We start from the raw sequence: 15968 nt of genomic DNA on the forward strand, positions 1-15968 counted from the left end.
ACTATTGTGATTATTGTTAATATTATTAATGATATAATTATTATTATGATCATTAGAGTAATATTAAAACTACATGTAGATTTTTTTTTCAAACAAAAAAGCTGAGCTTAAGAATTTTTATTTAAAATTCGTAAGATAAACGTCAAAGTAACGATCATTATAAATTACGATCGATATTAAATTATAATATTGTAAAAATAGACAGAGAAAGAAAACATGATTGTTTTCTTCTCTATCCTTGATTCGCTTAACTTTTTATAATTTTTTACTTGTATAATTCATAAGCAATATTTACAGCCGTATTGTTACTACAAAACAACTTTCATTAGCCGAATAATAATAATGATTACATTGTGAATATGCAAATATAAAAATTTATAAGATTATATATATACAGGATGTTTAAACAATTCTATTCAATATGTATACAGCATATAGAACACATTATAGTGATAATGAGTCAAGAGGTCTTGCTAAATGTAGATCGAAGGTCAATTTTTTTTTTTAAATATAAACATTATTTTATATTAGCATCATTATTGGTTACTTGGTACTAGTTTTTTAATATTTATAAAAGATGTTTATCCACAGTTATATCTTCTAGTTCCACACGCACTTGATATCTTCATCTTATACAGTTCGCGAACTTTGTAGAAAATTCCACATCTCTGTTGAGCAATAAAACAAATATTGTAGATTCTATTTCGTAAATTTCAAAAATCATTTATCGGTGAGAAAAATATTTCTCTTTTTTTCGATTATTCTCGAGAAAATTGACCTTTCAATGAATCTTTATAAAGTAAGAATTATTCACTCAGTATTATAATGTATTTTATATGATATGTAAATATTAAATTATTTCAATTTATCTTTTGTTCTTGTTGGCTGTGAACATAGAGATGCAAGATGCAAGATGATTAATATGAACAAATTTATGATAACGTTTGAGATATCAAACATTTTTTAATCTTTTCATTTTTATTTCTTGCGAAAGAAGAAAAACAAATTAATTCTCAGCTTACAATTACATGAACCATTTTAATCTTGCCAGATTAATTGTAAATGATAAGAATGTTAAATATATATATATATATATATATATATATATATATATATATATTGATTTGTTGATTTTCAGAGAACGACAAATTAATTCACATTGTCAATCTAATGTTTAAAGAAAAATAGACAAGAAAAAGAGCATGTATTTTATTTTGTTAATGTATATACGTACTTACATTTTTAATTATTAATAAGATAAGAAATAAATATAAATTTATGAGTCCAACTGTGACGATACAGAATATATTATATATAAAATATCATGTCTAACGAGAGTGATCATGTTTCATATATTTACATGCACTTTTGTGTAGAATATTTCTTTATTGTTTTTTCTTTTTTACGACAACGAATAAAAATTATAATAAAATAAGGATATTCATGACACCACTATAAATATATATATATTTTTATAAATATATATATATATATATATATATATATATATAGATAAATATAAAAATGCATTCATACATTTTTACGTATATTTTACAATATAATATTTACTACGAATAAAATATGTTTTTTTTATTTAAATCGTTACTTCCTATAATGTATCTTTTTATATAAGCATATTAGGTATTAGAATTTTGTTTTCATAATATCACGGGGGAAGGAAAGAAAATTATTAAACAATTCCAAAATGAATACGACAAATCTGGAGTAATTTAAGATTTTATTTTTGCAAAAAAAGGAAAGAAAAAAAATAGAGAAACTTATAAAAATCGAGAACAGAGCTGGATAATATTTATGGAAATAACATTTAAAATTATTCAGAAATAGTAGATTATTCGCATGATATGGTCGAATAAATGTTTGTATGCGTGTAAAAGAAAAAAAAATAACGCGTAATTTATCCATTTATTGTTTCCTTCAGAAAACTAATCATGGATTATCGTAGAATTATTCATTTACCCTTTTCATCATACATAAATATGTCATTGTTATCTAGAATTTCTAAATCTTAATGTTAAATTCATTCATTCATTCTTTTTATTGAAGGTAAGAAAGATCTCGCGAGTTAAATTGTTTACAAAATGTCAAGATACTTAAATTTTTATTCACCTTTTTTATTTTCATTTTATGCTTTATGGTTATAGTTCTTTCTCTCTTTCATTCTTTATTTCTTCTTTTTATTGTAATAAAATAAAATAAGTGAATAGAATTTGTATGTATAATACAAAGTACACAGATTAGCTTTCATTTTTTAAACCTTCAGAATATGAATGAACAAAAATACAAATCAATTTATTGCGTTTAAACATACATTTGAAAGAAACTTGTCCTAGTTCTTTGTAAAAACAAAATTACAAACAAAGAAATAAAAATTCAGTCATACAATGCATTTAATAAACAAAAATCATCCCAAAAATTACGCCACAAATAATCAAGTCAAAAATTTTTAAATTATGTATGATAATTTGTGTGCGTGCGTGTGTGTGTGTGTGTGTCATGATGTCGATTATATATTTACAAATGTAGATTTGCAAATTGTTAAATAAATAATATATTATCAAGGATGATAATATGACATTAATTTCTGTTGACGAAAAAAAAAAAAAAAAGAAAAAAGACAATTTTTAATATAACAAAAGAGAAAAAGATGAAAAATAAAACGGAAGAAAACAAAATGGCATCTATGAGGAACGATGAAAAGATATAAAATAAAGAAAACATAGTTGCATTTAGTTTTTGTTAATTTAAAATACGGAGCATGCGTGTTGGCATCCTAGAAAGTGGCGTCGCGTCGTCACCACTACTAAACGTAATATAAAGGAACTCCCTCAAAGTCTGATACGCGAATAGAACATAAGTAAGTTAAGTGGTATTAGTCGTGTTTTAGAACCAGTTTGCCGCCACTGTTCGTACTGTATGCATCTTTTATTTAAACCTCCTTCTCTATTTGTATTCCTCTCTCTTTCTCTCTCTCTCTCTTTCTAGTTTATCCATTCATTCCCATTTTCAGTGTTAACAAATTATTTACGTTGTTGGTAGCAGTGACTTACGCATTTAACGAAATTATAAAAATAGTGACTATAATTATAATCGGACGACTTTTAAAAGTGCAATTGTGATAATCTAATACTCAAGTAGTTTATTCTTCTTTCTTCAACAGGTTGATTATTCCTCCGTTAGTATTTATCTCTTGAATATCTCTCTTTCTCTTTTTCCCTTTTTCAAACTACTATTTTCACTCTTTTACTTTTTATCGATCATTTTCACTCGATCGTTCGGTCGTTCGTTCATTCGTTCGTTCGTTCGTGCGTTCGTAAGTTCGCTTGATTTTTCTACGAAAGTGTTCATTATTTCTACTTTATTTCAATTTATATATATAAATTATACAATTATATATTTATATTATATTATTAATTTATATAATATATTATATATTATATATTATGTAAATTATACAATTTATATATATATATATATATTTTTTTTTTCTGTCATTATTTTATAGTAATTTTACGAATGATTTATACGTATAACGTGATTCGTCTTTATTTCGATTTTTTAACAATTTTGTTTTATCCCAATAGAAATTTTTCCTATATTTTTTTCTTTTTAATTTACATCTCAATTTTACGTCACTTTCATTTTTTTTATATACATTATAGAAATTTGTTTTTTTTTTCTTTTTTTTATTTTAAACGTACCTTAAAGATTTATTATACGATTATTCACGCTTATTATTTACATAAATTAATTTCACAATCGGAAATTATTCTATTTCGTTTTTTAATAACAATTACGTCATGTATATGTTATTTTTTATTGAGTAAACTGAATAGGAAATAGAAATTGGAAACATGATCGTATCTTTCTCTATATTTCCCTTTTACTCTTTTTTTATATTGCAAATTAATCTTCTTAGAAAATAAAAATAAACCTAGATAACCGTAAACAATCAAATAATACGACGAAATTATATAACAGACATTTTATACGTATTAATCACACAAAATTTGATACTATAAAAAAGAATAATATTCATTTCGTCAAAGAAATGTCTGTTAGAAATATATTAAATATTTATTTTATCATGTGTAACTAGACTATCTTATCGACACACCAGACTAAACAATGTTTTATTTCTCGTTTTTTTCGTTTCCTTTATTTTCTTATATTTGCAATCTTATTTAGACGTTTAAAAATCCATATAAGTGTCATAAACAAATTTAAAATAATTATTCCTGTTTGATTATCGACTTCATAGACAATAAAATTTTTGTACTCGATATTATTTAAAAAGAAAGGAAACAAAAATTCATCGAAATATTTTTCCAATGAAGAGAATTAAATAGAATGTTAATTTAATTTTTAAATTATATGCGACTTTTATTAAAATTAACTTGGATAAATGTGTCTAAGTAAATTCATTTAAATTTATTCATTATATTCTTATTAGAGAAGAACAAAATTATTATTATCTCATTTCTAAACTCACAGCTGTTGTTAATGAATAATCAAGATTGATTTAAAACACTTTATTGATTTTCATTATGGTAGTGTAAAAAACGAATGATAAATAATCACATCATTTCGATTCAATCTACTGTTTCGTAATATTTTCCAAGTAAAAAAAGCAAAATAGACAATTTTTACAATTACTAACGTAAACAAATATAATAACTTGCAATTTGCTACAATGGATTAAAAAAAAACAAAATAATAAAAATTTACTTGCGATCTATGATAGGAATTTACCTTGAACTTTTACCGAAAAAAAAAATCTAAACAAATAATAATCGCACGATTCAATTCATTAGAGAAGCAATGTAATACATCAAAAATAAAAAATACAGTTTATTAGACTTATCTAGCAGCGCTAATCAGTTTTTTTTTGTATGAAAAAACATAATCAAATATGCAAACGGAGATATACTTAAACGTATATTACGTGAATTTTACATTACATAGTTTTTATTGTTTTCTTTTTTATACCATTCAATTAGAATAAAAAACGTCAGCGTAATACACAAACATTTTCTAAGTAATTGAATAAGAATTTTTGAAATCTAGTTTAATTCATTAATAATATTTTCTTAATTACATGCAAAAATAATTAATTTTATACACATACATATATATATATATATATATATATATATATATATATATATATATATAATATAATTAAAAATAAAATATAATAATAATAAATATAAATATAATAATAATAAATATAATTCGATCCAATAATAACAGACGTTCTTTTTTAACTAGATTAATCCGTTTATATCGTTTGATATTGTTTAACGGATGGCAACACAGCTAAAATAAATGATAAGGATTCACAAACGTCAGCAGTGCATATTATCATTTAAAAAAATATCTTTCTTTTGTCTGCAAACGAATTTGTCTAAAACAAAGTACATAATATCACTCATATGATTACAAACATTTCAATGCATTAAAGATGCTCGTAGTTTTCCAAATAAATTATCATATGACATTTTTTATATAAATCTTTTTTTGTTCTTATTCAATTTCAATAACAACAACATTTTAGATAAAAAAGACAAAAATAAAAAAGCCTCTATAATTATAACAAATTTCCAAGAAAGAACTCTTATTTTGCTACTTTCTTATGCAATTTTTATTATTATATTACATTGAATTGAAATTAGTTTTTTGAATTAGTTTCTTTTGAATTTTCTCGTAACGAATGTTAATTAAAAGTTATATCATATAATATGTCTGACATTAAAATAACTAATAATAATGTCAGGTTTCAGATACAACGATGATACACGTTTATATACGATAAAGGATAATATATTCATTCAAATCGTTAGTTTAAGGTGTAAGACCGCAAGCGAGAAAAGATAAATTAATGAATGCATGTAACAAGATTATAAGTCACATAAAATCTGACAGTCATATAAAAAAGTTACATATGATTCACGATTTCTTTAACATTATATCATAATTATTCCTTATATATTTTTATATAACAGATTATTTAAATGAAACCATTTATCTTGATTTATTATCGTATATTATTAACATTGTATCGGACTTTTAAATACATTCTATTGCTTATATGTTAACTGCTGCACACATATATCTGTTATTATTATTAATTATGTTATAATTATTAATTAATATGAATAATCTTACAAAACATTCTCACTTTACTTTTTTCCAATAATTATATTAGATTATGTGATATCCTCAGACAATGCTTTATATTTTGTGTCCAATTGTATTAGTAATCATACTAATAAGTTCTTCATATTTTACATATAATATAATCAAAAAATGATTCGTCTATAGCATTATTATCTTATAAATAAATTAACTTTTTCTCAGTGAATAAATCCACAAGATTATAATTTTGTTCATTATTAAGAAAAAAGCTAACAACTCTTAATGATATTAAATTCAATAAAATACATTCGCAGATGTTGTTATAAAAAGAATGAACAGTTTATTTAACAATTAGTAATACCATCTTTTTTATGTTATAATTTTAAAATGAAACAATAATTCCAATAATAATAATAATAATATTTTAATAATTATATAAAATAAAATTTTTTGCCCTATAAATTGATCATTGTTTGATAAATAAAAATAACGAAATATTTCAGATCCGTATTTCTATCTATTATCTCAATTATATTTAATAAATCTGAAAATTTGTATTGTTTGTAATATATTTGACCTGATTACTTCTTTATTTTTAGAAATTAACATAGGACGATTCAAATGATCAAGAATGAATCAAATGTCGAGAAGTTTGTGAATTTTTCAAAGATAAATCAGTGACACACTTATCATTTATTCAAATATCAAAATAATGGATAAAATTGGTGAAAGAAGCGAACCTACGAAAGATAACCCGTTTGATGATGAAATTTTTACTACTTTTGGACATCTTACAAAATTAGCACCTTTGGATATTGATTTTCACGATTTAACGTACAGCCTGCCATTCGAAGCAAAAGGTAAGCAAGCAATGAATAAATATATTCCTTTATAAAGAAAAGAAAAATTGCTTCTTTTAATTTCAGATTGTTTGTTAATTATGAAATTATTGTATTAATTTTTTAGAGATATTAAATAGATATACTCTGTTCCTTTTCTTCTTTAAATTTTTTATTTATCTGCATAGATGTTTACGCATTTAAAAGTTTAATTATGAATCAGAAATTCTAAGGAAGACAAAGAAGAAAAAGAACTTGTTTTTTCTTTTTACAAACAAAGGTCATGTTACCAAGGATAATATCTACAATCACTATCTAAAATCACTGCAATTTGCAATATGCGTCATTTAGTGATTCTATTAATAATATGTTACATGTATAATTATATGTAAACGTGTTAATGTCTATATAAATATTTACTATATAATTGACAATTAATACTTTTATGGCTGTACTTTTTATTTAAGATTCTATTAACTAATATTTTTTTCGTCTAACTTTAAACGCATGACGTCGCGATATTCATTTAATAGCTGTTCCACGTGAGATTAACGTTAGGTCATCGGACGGCATAATATTTAAAAAAAAATGTCATCAATGTCTATCTCTCTTTGCTCTTCTCTGTTTCTTCTTCTTCTTCTTCTTCTTAATTTTTTGCAATGAAAATATCGATGTTTCTCAAAAAAAAATGTTAGTTCATGAATATTTTTATTTGACACAAAATAACGAAGCGATGGATTGAAGAAAAAAATTGCAACTCTGACAAATAAATAAAGATACTGTATAGCCGTAAACATATACATAGAAATACCAGGAAAATTAAAAAAAAAGAAAAGGAAAAAGAACATTACCATAAGCTATTACGCAGGTCTTTTATAATCAGACAGTAACTGTCATTTTAATTGATCATCTATATAATTGCATAAATACATATACATGAGTAATTGATTCATTTTCATGATTAGTGATAGTTAGTTATTTGAAAAATTGAGATAACAATTTTTCTACGAATAGTTTTAAGGAAATAGAAAACTCTAATAAATAGACGAGATTTTCTCAAATGTGAAAAGGGTATTGTACGTAAAAATACCATATTAAATTTTGTAGGGACGTAAAAACATAGCAACAGTATATTTCCGAGAGGTACATTCTGTTATGATTATTATCATTCCGGATATGATTATAATAGAACAATGGCGTTCACTTTCTATTCATCCACAGCACGTGTGTTTTGTGTATATCTTTCTCTTTTTTATTCAGAATCTAAATATTTAATTATTCCCTACTTTAGTGTCGATTATACAATTCCTTACGTCATGCATTGTAAATTAATTTTCATTTTCATTTTCATGAATCGTTTGGAATTAAAATGAATAAATAAAAATTAATTTCGTTTGATATTTGATCTCAAAAATAGTATTTATGATGTTATTACTTGGAATAATATAAAATCCCATTAACGTATATATAATACGCATATTTTTTTAATTATAATTCCAAAGATCTAATACAAATTAAAATGGACAATTTTAAAACATTTTTAGCATTTTAATTAAATAATAACGATTTTGTATTAACTTTGATTTGATAAAATTGACATATGAAATTTATATTTTTTATCTATCATCGCATGAAAGTAATGAAGAAAAAAAGTATGACAGTGAATGTTAGAACTTTCATCGATAATTCTTTGCTGAAAAGTGAATGCGTTCGAATCATTTAAATCGCGAACAATTCTAATAATAGGTTCACAAGAAACGTGATAAAAGTGGTCGAGATACTTCCGCTAGAAAATTTTCTATTAAATTATCTCATCTGTTTGAAAAATTACTGAACCATTAGAAACGATTGTTTCCTTATTTTCGATTTAATAATTAATCATCTAAATCTTATTAATTGTTATATTAATAAATTAAATTTAACGCATTTCTTTCTAAATATAATTAAAAATATGTTTAAGATTAATTTCTTGAGTATCGGTTGAATCTTTCGTTTTAAATGTTACAATTTCTAATGTTAATTACCAAACAAGAACCACAATTCTAAAACCAAATTGATATAACCAGTAGCTAGCGTAAGGTTTGTTAATGCTCAAAAAAAAAAGAAAAATAAATAGAGTCTTTGTACGTTTTACGTCGAACGTTCTGCGCATTATGCGAAATACTTGAATGAATGTGCACTTTTATGAAAAACATGAATGATGAAGAAAAAAAATATGGGATAAAAAAATTTAAATTGCTTTCCGTTTACAGTTAACGTCAACCAGTTGGAAAATGAATGTGTTTAAGGTCAATTATTTGTTTGTAGAGGCAATAAAGACAAATAAAAAATTATTATCGCTTCATCATTTTCATCATTTATCTCATTAGTATTATAATAACATTAATAAAAATAATAACTAGGTATAAATATAAATACTAATCTACAAATAAACATATCATTAACAAATGTTTCCTCTCGTATTTAGTTTATTATAAATTATGCGAGGACGTAAATCAATGACACTCGAAAAATGTCGTCGATAGCTTATTAATGACCGGAAACTGTGATAAACATAATAAAATTTTCAATTCTTTGGACTTAGATTACAGCATAGTGTTTTAACAACAAAAAAAGTATCTTTTTTGATGAATAATAAACATGAGGTTTCAACGTAGTATATTAAAAGTCGATAAAGAAGTATGATTAATAGAAAATCAGTTTTCAAAAAAAAAGAAAAAAATAAAACGAACGAATATGTACGAACACTCATTATACGCTTTTATTTTATGTTTGTTTTCATAGTTTCCGAAGGAAGCCTTATTGAAATCATTAAATCAATAGACAAACTCTTTCTCAAGATTAGATAATCTTCATTTGAAAGGCCATAAAAACGTGTATTCATTTTGTTCGGATTTAGAACCGTGCAAATTAAACAGGTATTGAAAGAAAATCGAAGAATATTACTCTTATACTTGGGATCAAATTTAAATTTTATACTTTAATTATTTGCTTCTTAGGAACGCATAAAAGATAAATAGTTTTAGTACATAATAAAATTCTTTTTATTGCTTTCCCAAAAACATATACTTATTTGGAGAAAAAGTTTATGATTTTCACGATTTAATTGAACGTAGTATGATATTTAAAAAAAAAGAAAGAAAAAGAAAAAGAAAAAATTTAAATGTGTAATACCTATTATATAATAAATACTTTGAAACATGTGGCAATGTTTACAATTCTCACTGGAGATTATTGCACACGTTGAAATATTACGCGTTTATTTTGAACATTTCAATGTGTGTTTATCTTTACTCATAAATAAAAAAATAAAAAAAAAAAGGAAAAAAAAGAATATCTTTCAATTATTGATAGCATTCTTATTTTTTCCTCCGATCCAAGGTTCAAAAGTAATTTTACGAGGAATAAGCGGTCAATTTAAATCCGGTGAATTGACGGCTATTTTGGGTGCCTCCGGAGCGGGAAAATCAACTTTGTTAAACATTCTTGCTGGATATAAGTAAGTATTAAAAGATAAAATTAAATAATATTAAATATAAAAAAACAATGAATTTGTCTAGCGTAGTAGTTTAAGAAGGAAGAATAATAGATAATTAGATAATTGAGGGATTAGCATGGGAAAAGAGGAAAGGGAGAACGAAAGGTCAGAAACCTTTAAATCTTTAACATTATGACGAAATGAAATTTTTAAATAAATTACAACTCGGAAGAAAATGTAAAATCTCAAGTCTGATAACAATTAAAATATTATATACATTATTTTTACATAATCATTGATTATAATTGCACTACTTTGACTGATGTTTTATTAAATCCGAGATAATTATCGATATATATATAAATATTCACAGAAATATAAATGATAATCGAGAAAGAAATATATTTTGATTTTTGATTTTATTTATTATCTTCATATTTTTATGTTTGTTTATCTCTGTTATATTTCTTTTTTTGAACATGTTTCAGATGTCAAGAAGCAACCGGTTCAATAAATATTAATGGAATACCAAGAGACTTAAAAGAATTTAAAAAAAGTTCTTGTTACATAATGCAAAATGATTTAATTCAACCGAAACTGACGGTCTCCGAGTCTATGCATTTCGCAATCGATCTTAAAATTGGTTCTAAACTGACGAAAAAAGAGAAATCGGCAATAGTAAGTAAATTTGGATTTACTTTCCAATTTTTTTTCTAGCCTCTTTGAAACCAATGAAATTATTTACACATGCATATATATTATTCTATATTTTATTAATTTTAACTAATCTCTTATTATTTCAATCAATTAACGAATTAAAAACATAAGACGTATAAAACTTATTACAAATTTTCAGATCAAAGAAATCATAAATATATTAAGGCTGACCAAAGCAAGGAATACACTTTCAGATACACTTTCAGGCGGAGAAAAGAAAAGACTATCTATTGCTTTAGAAATGGTGAACAATCCATCAGTACTATTTCTTGATGAACCTACTACGTAAGTTAACAAAAAATATCTTTTTTCATCTTTCTAAAAGGACTATTTAAAAATAGACTTTTTTTTTTCTTTCAGAGGGTTAGACGAAATATCTTCGATACAAACCATCTTACTTCTCCAAAAATTAACAAAACAATTAACAAGAACTATAATCTGTTCGATTCACACGCCAAGTGCATCTATTTTTTCTAAGTTTGATAACGTATACGTTATGGCAAATGGAAAATGCGTTTATAGAGGTCCATCTAATAATATAGTATCATTTTTTCAACAAATTAATATTGAATGTCCGATTCATTATAATCCAGCTGATTTCAGTAAGTATTTCAAAAGAAATTTCTATTTATGATTACATTTAATTTCTCATATTTTATCTTATTTTTTAATTTCCTTTACAGTTATCGAAATTTCTACAGGAGAATACGGACAAGAAAAAGTTGATCAAATGATCACATACGTTGAAAGAAATTTACCAATTTTACCTGTAAAAGAAACTATAACAAAATTCGAACTAGAAAGAACAAATTTTAGAATATCATGGTACATACAATTCGTCACATTATTTAAGAGGATGATGTTACAATCATATAGAAACAGAGTAAGAAATAACAAAGAGAAAAAGTCTATCGTGTGTGACCTTTTCATATAAAATTTTTCTTATATATCACTATCTTATTGTCATCTTTTTTATTTTTCAGAAATACGAATATCTCAAGATATCTTTACACATTTTTTTAGGTTTAATAAACGGTCTTATTTTTATAAACATTGGGAATGATGCCTCAAAAACTCTCTTTAACTTTGGTTTCTGTTTTATCTGTTTGATTGTCTTTCTTTATATACCAATGTTCCCGATATTGTTACGTTGTATGTAAGAATCTACTTACACATATAAAAAGTTAAAGAAGAAAAATTATAATTTCAACTATTTCAGATCCCTCCGAGATCCATCTGGTTAAAAGAGAACACTTTAACAGATGGTACAATCTCAGCTCCTATTATTTTGCTTACACTCTATCTTCTGTTCCTGCCCAGGTTGATATAAATATTATTATAATTTGTATATTTAAAAAAAAAAGAAAACATACACACTTATAGCATTTAATTTTACAGTTTCTTAATACATTGATTTACGTCTTGATGGTTTATAATATCACTGGACAACCCCTAGAGTTTAGTAGGATAAGCAGATTTTTCTTAATTTGTCTCGTTTGTGCTTTTATTGCTGAAAGTATAGGTCTATCTATTGCCTGCACGTTAAATATGGTGGTATGTCGTATTGTTATAAAATTTATTTCTTTTTTTTTTATATATTTACAGTTTTTAGTTATAATCTATATTATATGTTTCAGAATGGTATGTTTATTGGACCAGCAATAGCAGCTTCTTTAATGTTAGTTTCTATCCAAGGCATGGGAGATCCTGAGCCACTGTCTATTTATCGTATAATAGTGATGTATTCTAGTTATTTAAGATACGGTTTGGAAGGTCTGGTAATATCAATGTATGGATTTAACAGAGGAAAATTGTATTGTCCACCAGAGGAAGATTATTGCGCCATACATTCGCCTATAGAATTACTGCGACTAATGAGTAAGAGTTATATTTTGAACAAATTTTCAATATTTCTCTCTATCATATTTAAAATATCTTTTATTTATACATTCATTGTATTTTTAGAGATGGAACATACTATTTATTGGGTAGATCTTTTGGTCCTCGTTATTATTCTTATTTTCTTGAAAGCGATTACATATTATTTAATAAGACAACGACTTTACCCAAACAAAACATTCAAAACGCTTCATCTTATTGGACAGATACTAAAAAGTCGTATTGGTTGATTACTTATCATTTTAATGACATTAGAATAGAATTGAATAAACAGATATGACTCTCTTGTATTATATATTTTATAGTTACAGCTATTTAATATATCTTTTTTGAAAACTTTAGTTTAAACATTAATGAAAGTTTTTAAAGTTTTTAAATCAATTCATTTTAAATAGTATTAAGATCAAGATTCTCTGGAGTTTAACAAAACTTTAATTACGTATAAGAATTATTTCTCATATTAATAAACGATATAACTCTCTATTTTATTTTTTACTATGAGTACAAATTATTACTATTGTAGACATTTTTGATATCGATATATGCGAAGAATAATATTAAATTTAGTTAGTAAGAGTCGTTATTATTTTTGATAAATGCACGAAGGAAGTTTTTGTACAAAAAGTATTCTCTATTTGATTTTTAAATATACAACTGCCTAATTATAGGAAAATGTATATTAATCTAACGTATTGTCTGTGAATTTAATAAAATAAAACATTACTATATGTGCCTATATTTTTTTTCCATGATCTGATAGTACTGATATTCTATTTCATTTCATTTTTATGAAAATTAATACGTAAATGATTGTGTATATGTACAAAAATTCAATCAAAATTAGATTGTAGAAAAAATTATTATTTTTTTCCTATGATATTTAATACAAATTAGATGTATTAATTAACAGAAAAAACATCTATTATTTCTTCCTACAAGAAAGGATATTTTTGTTTATAGGTAAAATGGCGCTGTACTTAATTAATTACTTATTAAATCATAAAAGATGCAACGTTGCTAGTTTCACGAATCGATTATCGATTATTTGTTTAAATAATCTAATCCTAAATGAAAGATTTAATGTACTTAACATATTTTCCCTCAAGTCCCATAAGTCATACTATTATACAACACTTATAAAAATCAAATTAAATGTTTATGATTAGAAGATTTTAACGAGGGAAATATTGTTGTCATATTTAAAACAATTTGTTAAGACAAATTAAGAACAAATAAATGGAATATTCAAAATTGTTGGAAACCATAGATACTTTAGGTTATGCGGGAATATGCGTGAGCACGGAAAATTCTCAGCTATTAAAAAATTCCCTCTTGATATTGCAAAAAGAAAATCAATTTCGAAAGTGTTATTATTGGGGTAAAATAAATGCCATACAAAATGATTATCACATAGCTTATGGATACAAAAAAGATTGTATGAACGGAAAAATATATTATTATAGGTTATAAAAATATCTTTTCTCCAAAAAGTCAATATAAAAATAAATACATTCAACGATACAATAAAAATAATATGAATAATTTTTAAACAGTATGGAGGGATTAAATTGGTTATTACTACCAAAGCCAGAAAAATATGCTAAATTTTTAACACCCCTTGCAATTAACAAATTCGAAGGAGAACCATCAATAGTGACGAACGTTTACGATTCGAATCCACCATTTCCATCAAATGAAGATCCTAAACAATATTACGACGTAATTGCATCATTTTAGATTGCATTAAATCATGTTTATCCGAAAAATCGTTCTAATATTAAATATATTTTTTTGTTCAGGGACCAATACCGAAAGAATTAAAAGAGGAAGATCGTTTGGCAACCATAGTTGAGACAATAACAGAAGAAGCAGTTATTATTCCTCGTGGTGGATGGTTCAAATGTCCAAACGGAGATATTATTGAAAATTTAACATTCGAGGGATTGGACGAGGTAGATGCATTTAATCTTAAATCCTATCAACATGCACGTCCTCCTCAACAAAAATGGAATACTAATTTGTTAACGAGACCTGATTACAACTATGCTATCGATTTTCTTGACACCATCGATCTGGATACTCCTCAGGGTATATACAAAAATCGTATTCGAGAAGTTAATAATAATTTGAAAAAATAGATAACCTCCAAATTGCTGCATCACACAAAATATTTTAATAACTTTTTTAATCAATAAAATATACGTATAAGAAAACTTGATATCTTACTTAGGATGCTGGAATCTGCAACTTCTTATGGAATCCAATTTAATAATCCTTTACAATTTATACTGGCCTGGAATGACATTTTATCACAAATTAAATACACCTCATTACGGTTTTTTATATATTGGTAACGGTAAGAAAAATATGGATTTACCTTTCATGGTGTAACAAATGATAAATAAATTATTTAATCCAAAAAAAAACATATATACACAAAACTTTAACCATAACCACACAATATATATATTTATATTTAATCGAGTTAACAATAATTATAGAAATAAATGTAAAATAAAACACTTAGTTTTCTTTGACAAATACGATTATATACGTATATTTAAATCGAACGTAAGATATTATTTTTCCCACGGTAAATTAAAATCTGACCAATCAGAGCGCATCTGCGTGGAGAGTAGATTGGGAACGTTTGAAAAGTGTATCGGAAGATGGCGGCACCATAACTGACCGAAGTAAGGACAGGTTTCGAGTCGCAAGATACAACGACACACAGGCGCAGTGACCGGCGTAGAGAAACGAGTGAAGTGACGTTGCCAGTAACACACTGCGAGAAAGAAAGAATCCCGTATTTCTTCTTCGATATTTCCTCGGGATAATTTGGTCGTCCTAACGGTAAGTCACATTATTCAACAACAACT

At 24.9% G+C, this 15968-nt stretch overlaps 2 protein-coding genes and 1 long non-coding RNA gene across 6 annotated transcripts in view; 2 read left to right on the top strand and 1 right to left on the bottom strand.

Annotated features, from left to right (window-relative positions):
• LOC122525046 overlaps nt 1-15507 on the bottom strand; it is a 66633-nt gene extending 51126 nt beyond the window's left edge. Inside the window, exons 1-2 of the long non-coding RNA XR_006305698.1 lie at nt 15467-15507; nt 15316-15382 (exon numbers count right to left, since the gene is read on the bottom strand). This is a non-coding gene — a long non-coding RNA (uncharacterized LOC122525046). The remainder of the gene's footprint in view (nt 1-15315; nt 15383-15466) is intronic.
• Nucleotides 2751-13756, top strand: LOC122524969 (ATP-binding cassette sub-family G member 1-like). 4 transcript variants are annotated; one of them, XM_043647519.1, is made up of 12 exons: nt 2751-2875; nt 6756-7016; nt 10377-10494; nt 10962-11151; nt 11330-11475; nt 11551-11792; nt 11874-12073; nt 12174-12342; nt 12410-12510; nt 12589-12744; nt 12828-13068; nt 13156-13756. In XM_043647519.1, the coding sequence occupies exons 2-12, from the start codon at nt 6869-6871 to the stop codon at nt 13317-13319; spliced, it is 1875 nt and encodes a 624-aa protein (XP_043503454.1). In that variant the 5' UTR covers nt 2751-2875; nt 6756-6868; the 3' UTR covers nt 13320-13756. The 4 variants fall into 4 exon arrangements, with proteins under 4 accessions (XP_043503454.1, XP_043503438.1, XP_043503430.1 ...); XM_043647503.1 differs by having other exon boundaries at nt 2866-2932; XM_043647495.1 differs by lacking the exon at nt 2751-2875 and adding an exon at nt 2882-3193.
• LOC122525007 (radial spoke head protein 9 homolog) lies at nt 14117-15515 on the top strand. Its single transcript, XM_043647541.1, has 4 exons — nt 14117-14552; nt 14643-14808; nt 14889-15177; nt 15320-15515. The coding sequence occupies exons 1-4, from the start codon at nt 14326-14328 to the stop codon at nt 15478-15480; spliced, it is 843 nt and encodes a 280-aa protein (XP_043503476.1). The 5' UTR covers nt 14117-14325; the 3' UTR covers nt 15481-15515.
• The last annotated feature ends 453 nt before the right edge of the window (nt 15516-15968 follow it).

The sequence above is a fragment of the Polistes fuscatus genome, unplaced genomic scaffold (genome assembly GCF_010416935.1).
Source record: "Polistes fuscatus isolate 324 unplaced genomic scaffold, CU_Pfus_HIC Scaffold10, whole genome shotgun sequence".
In the NCBI taxonomy this organism is placed as follows: domain Eukaryota; kingdom Metazoa; phylum Arthropoda; class Insecta; order Hymenoptera; family Vespidae; genus Polistes; species Polistes fuscatus.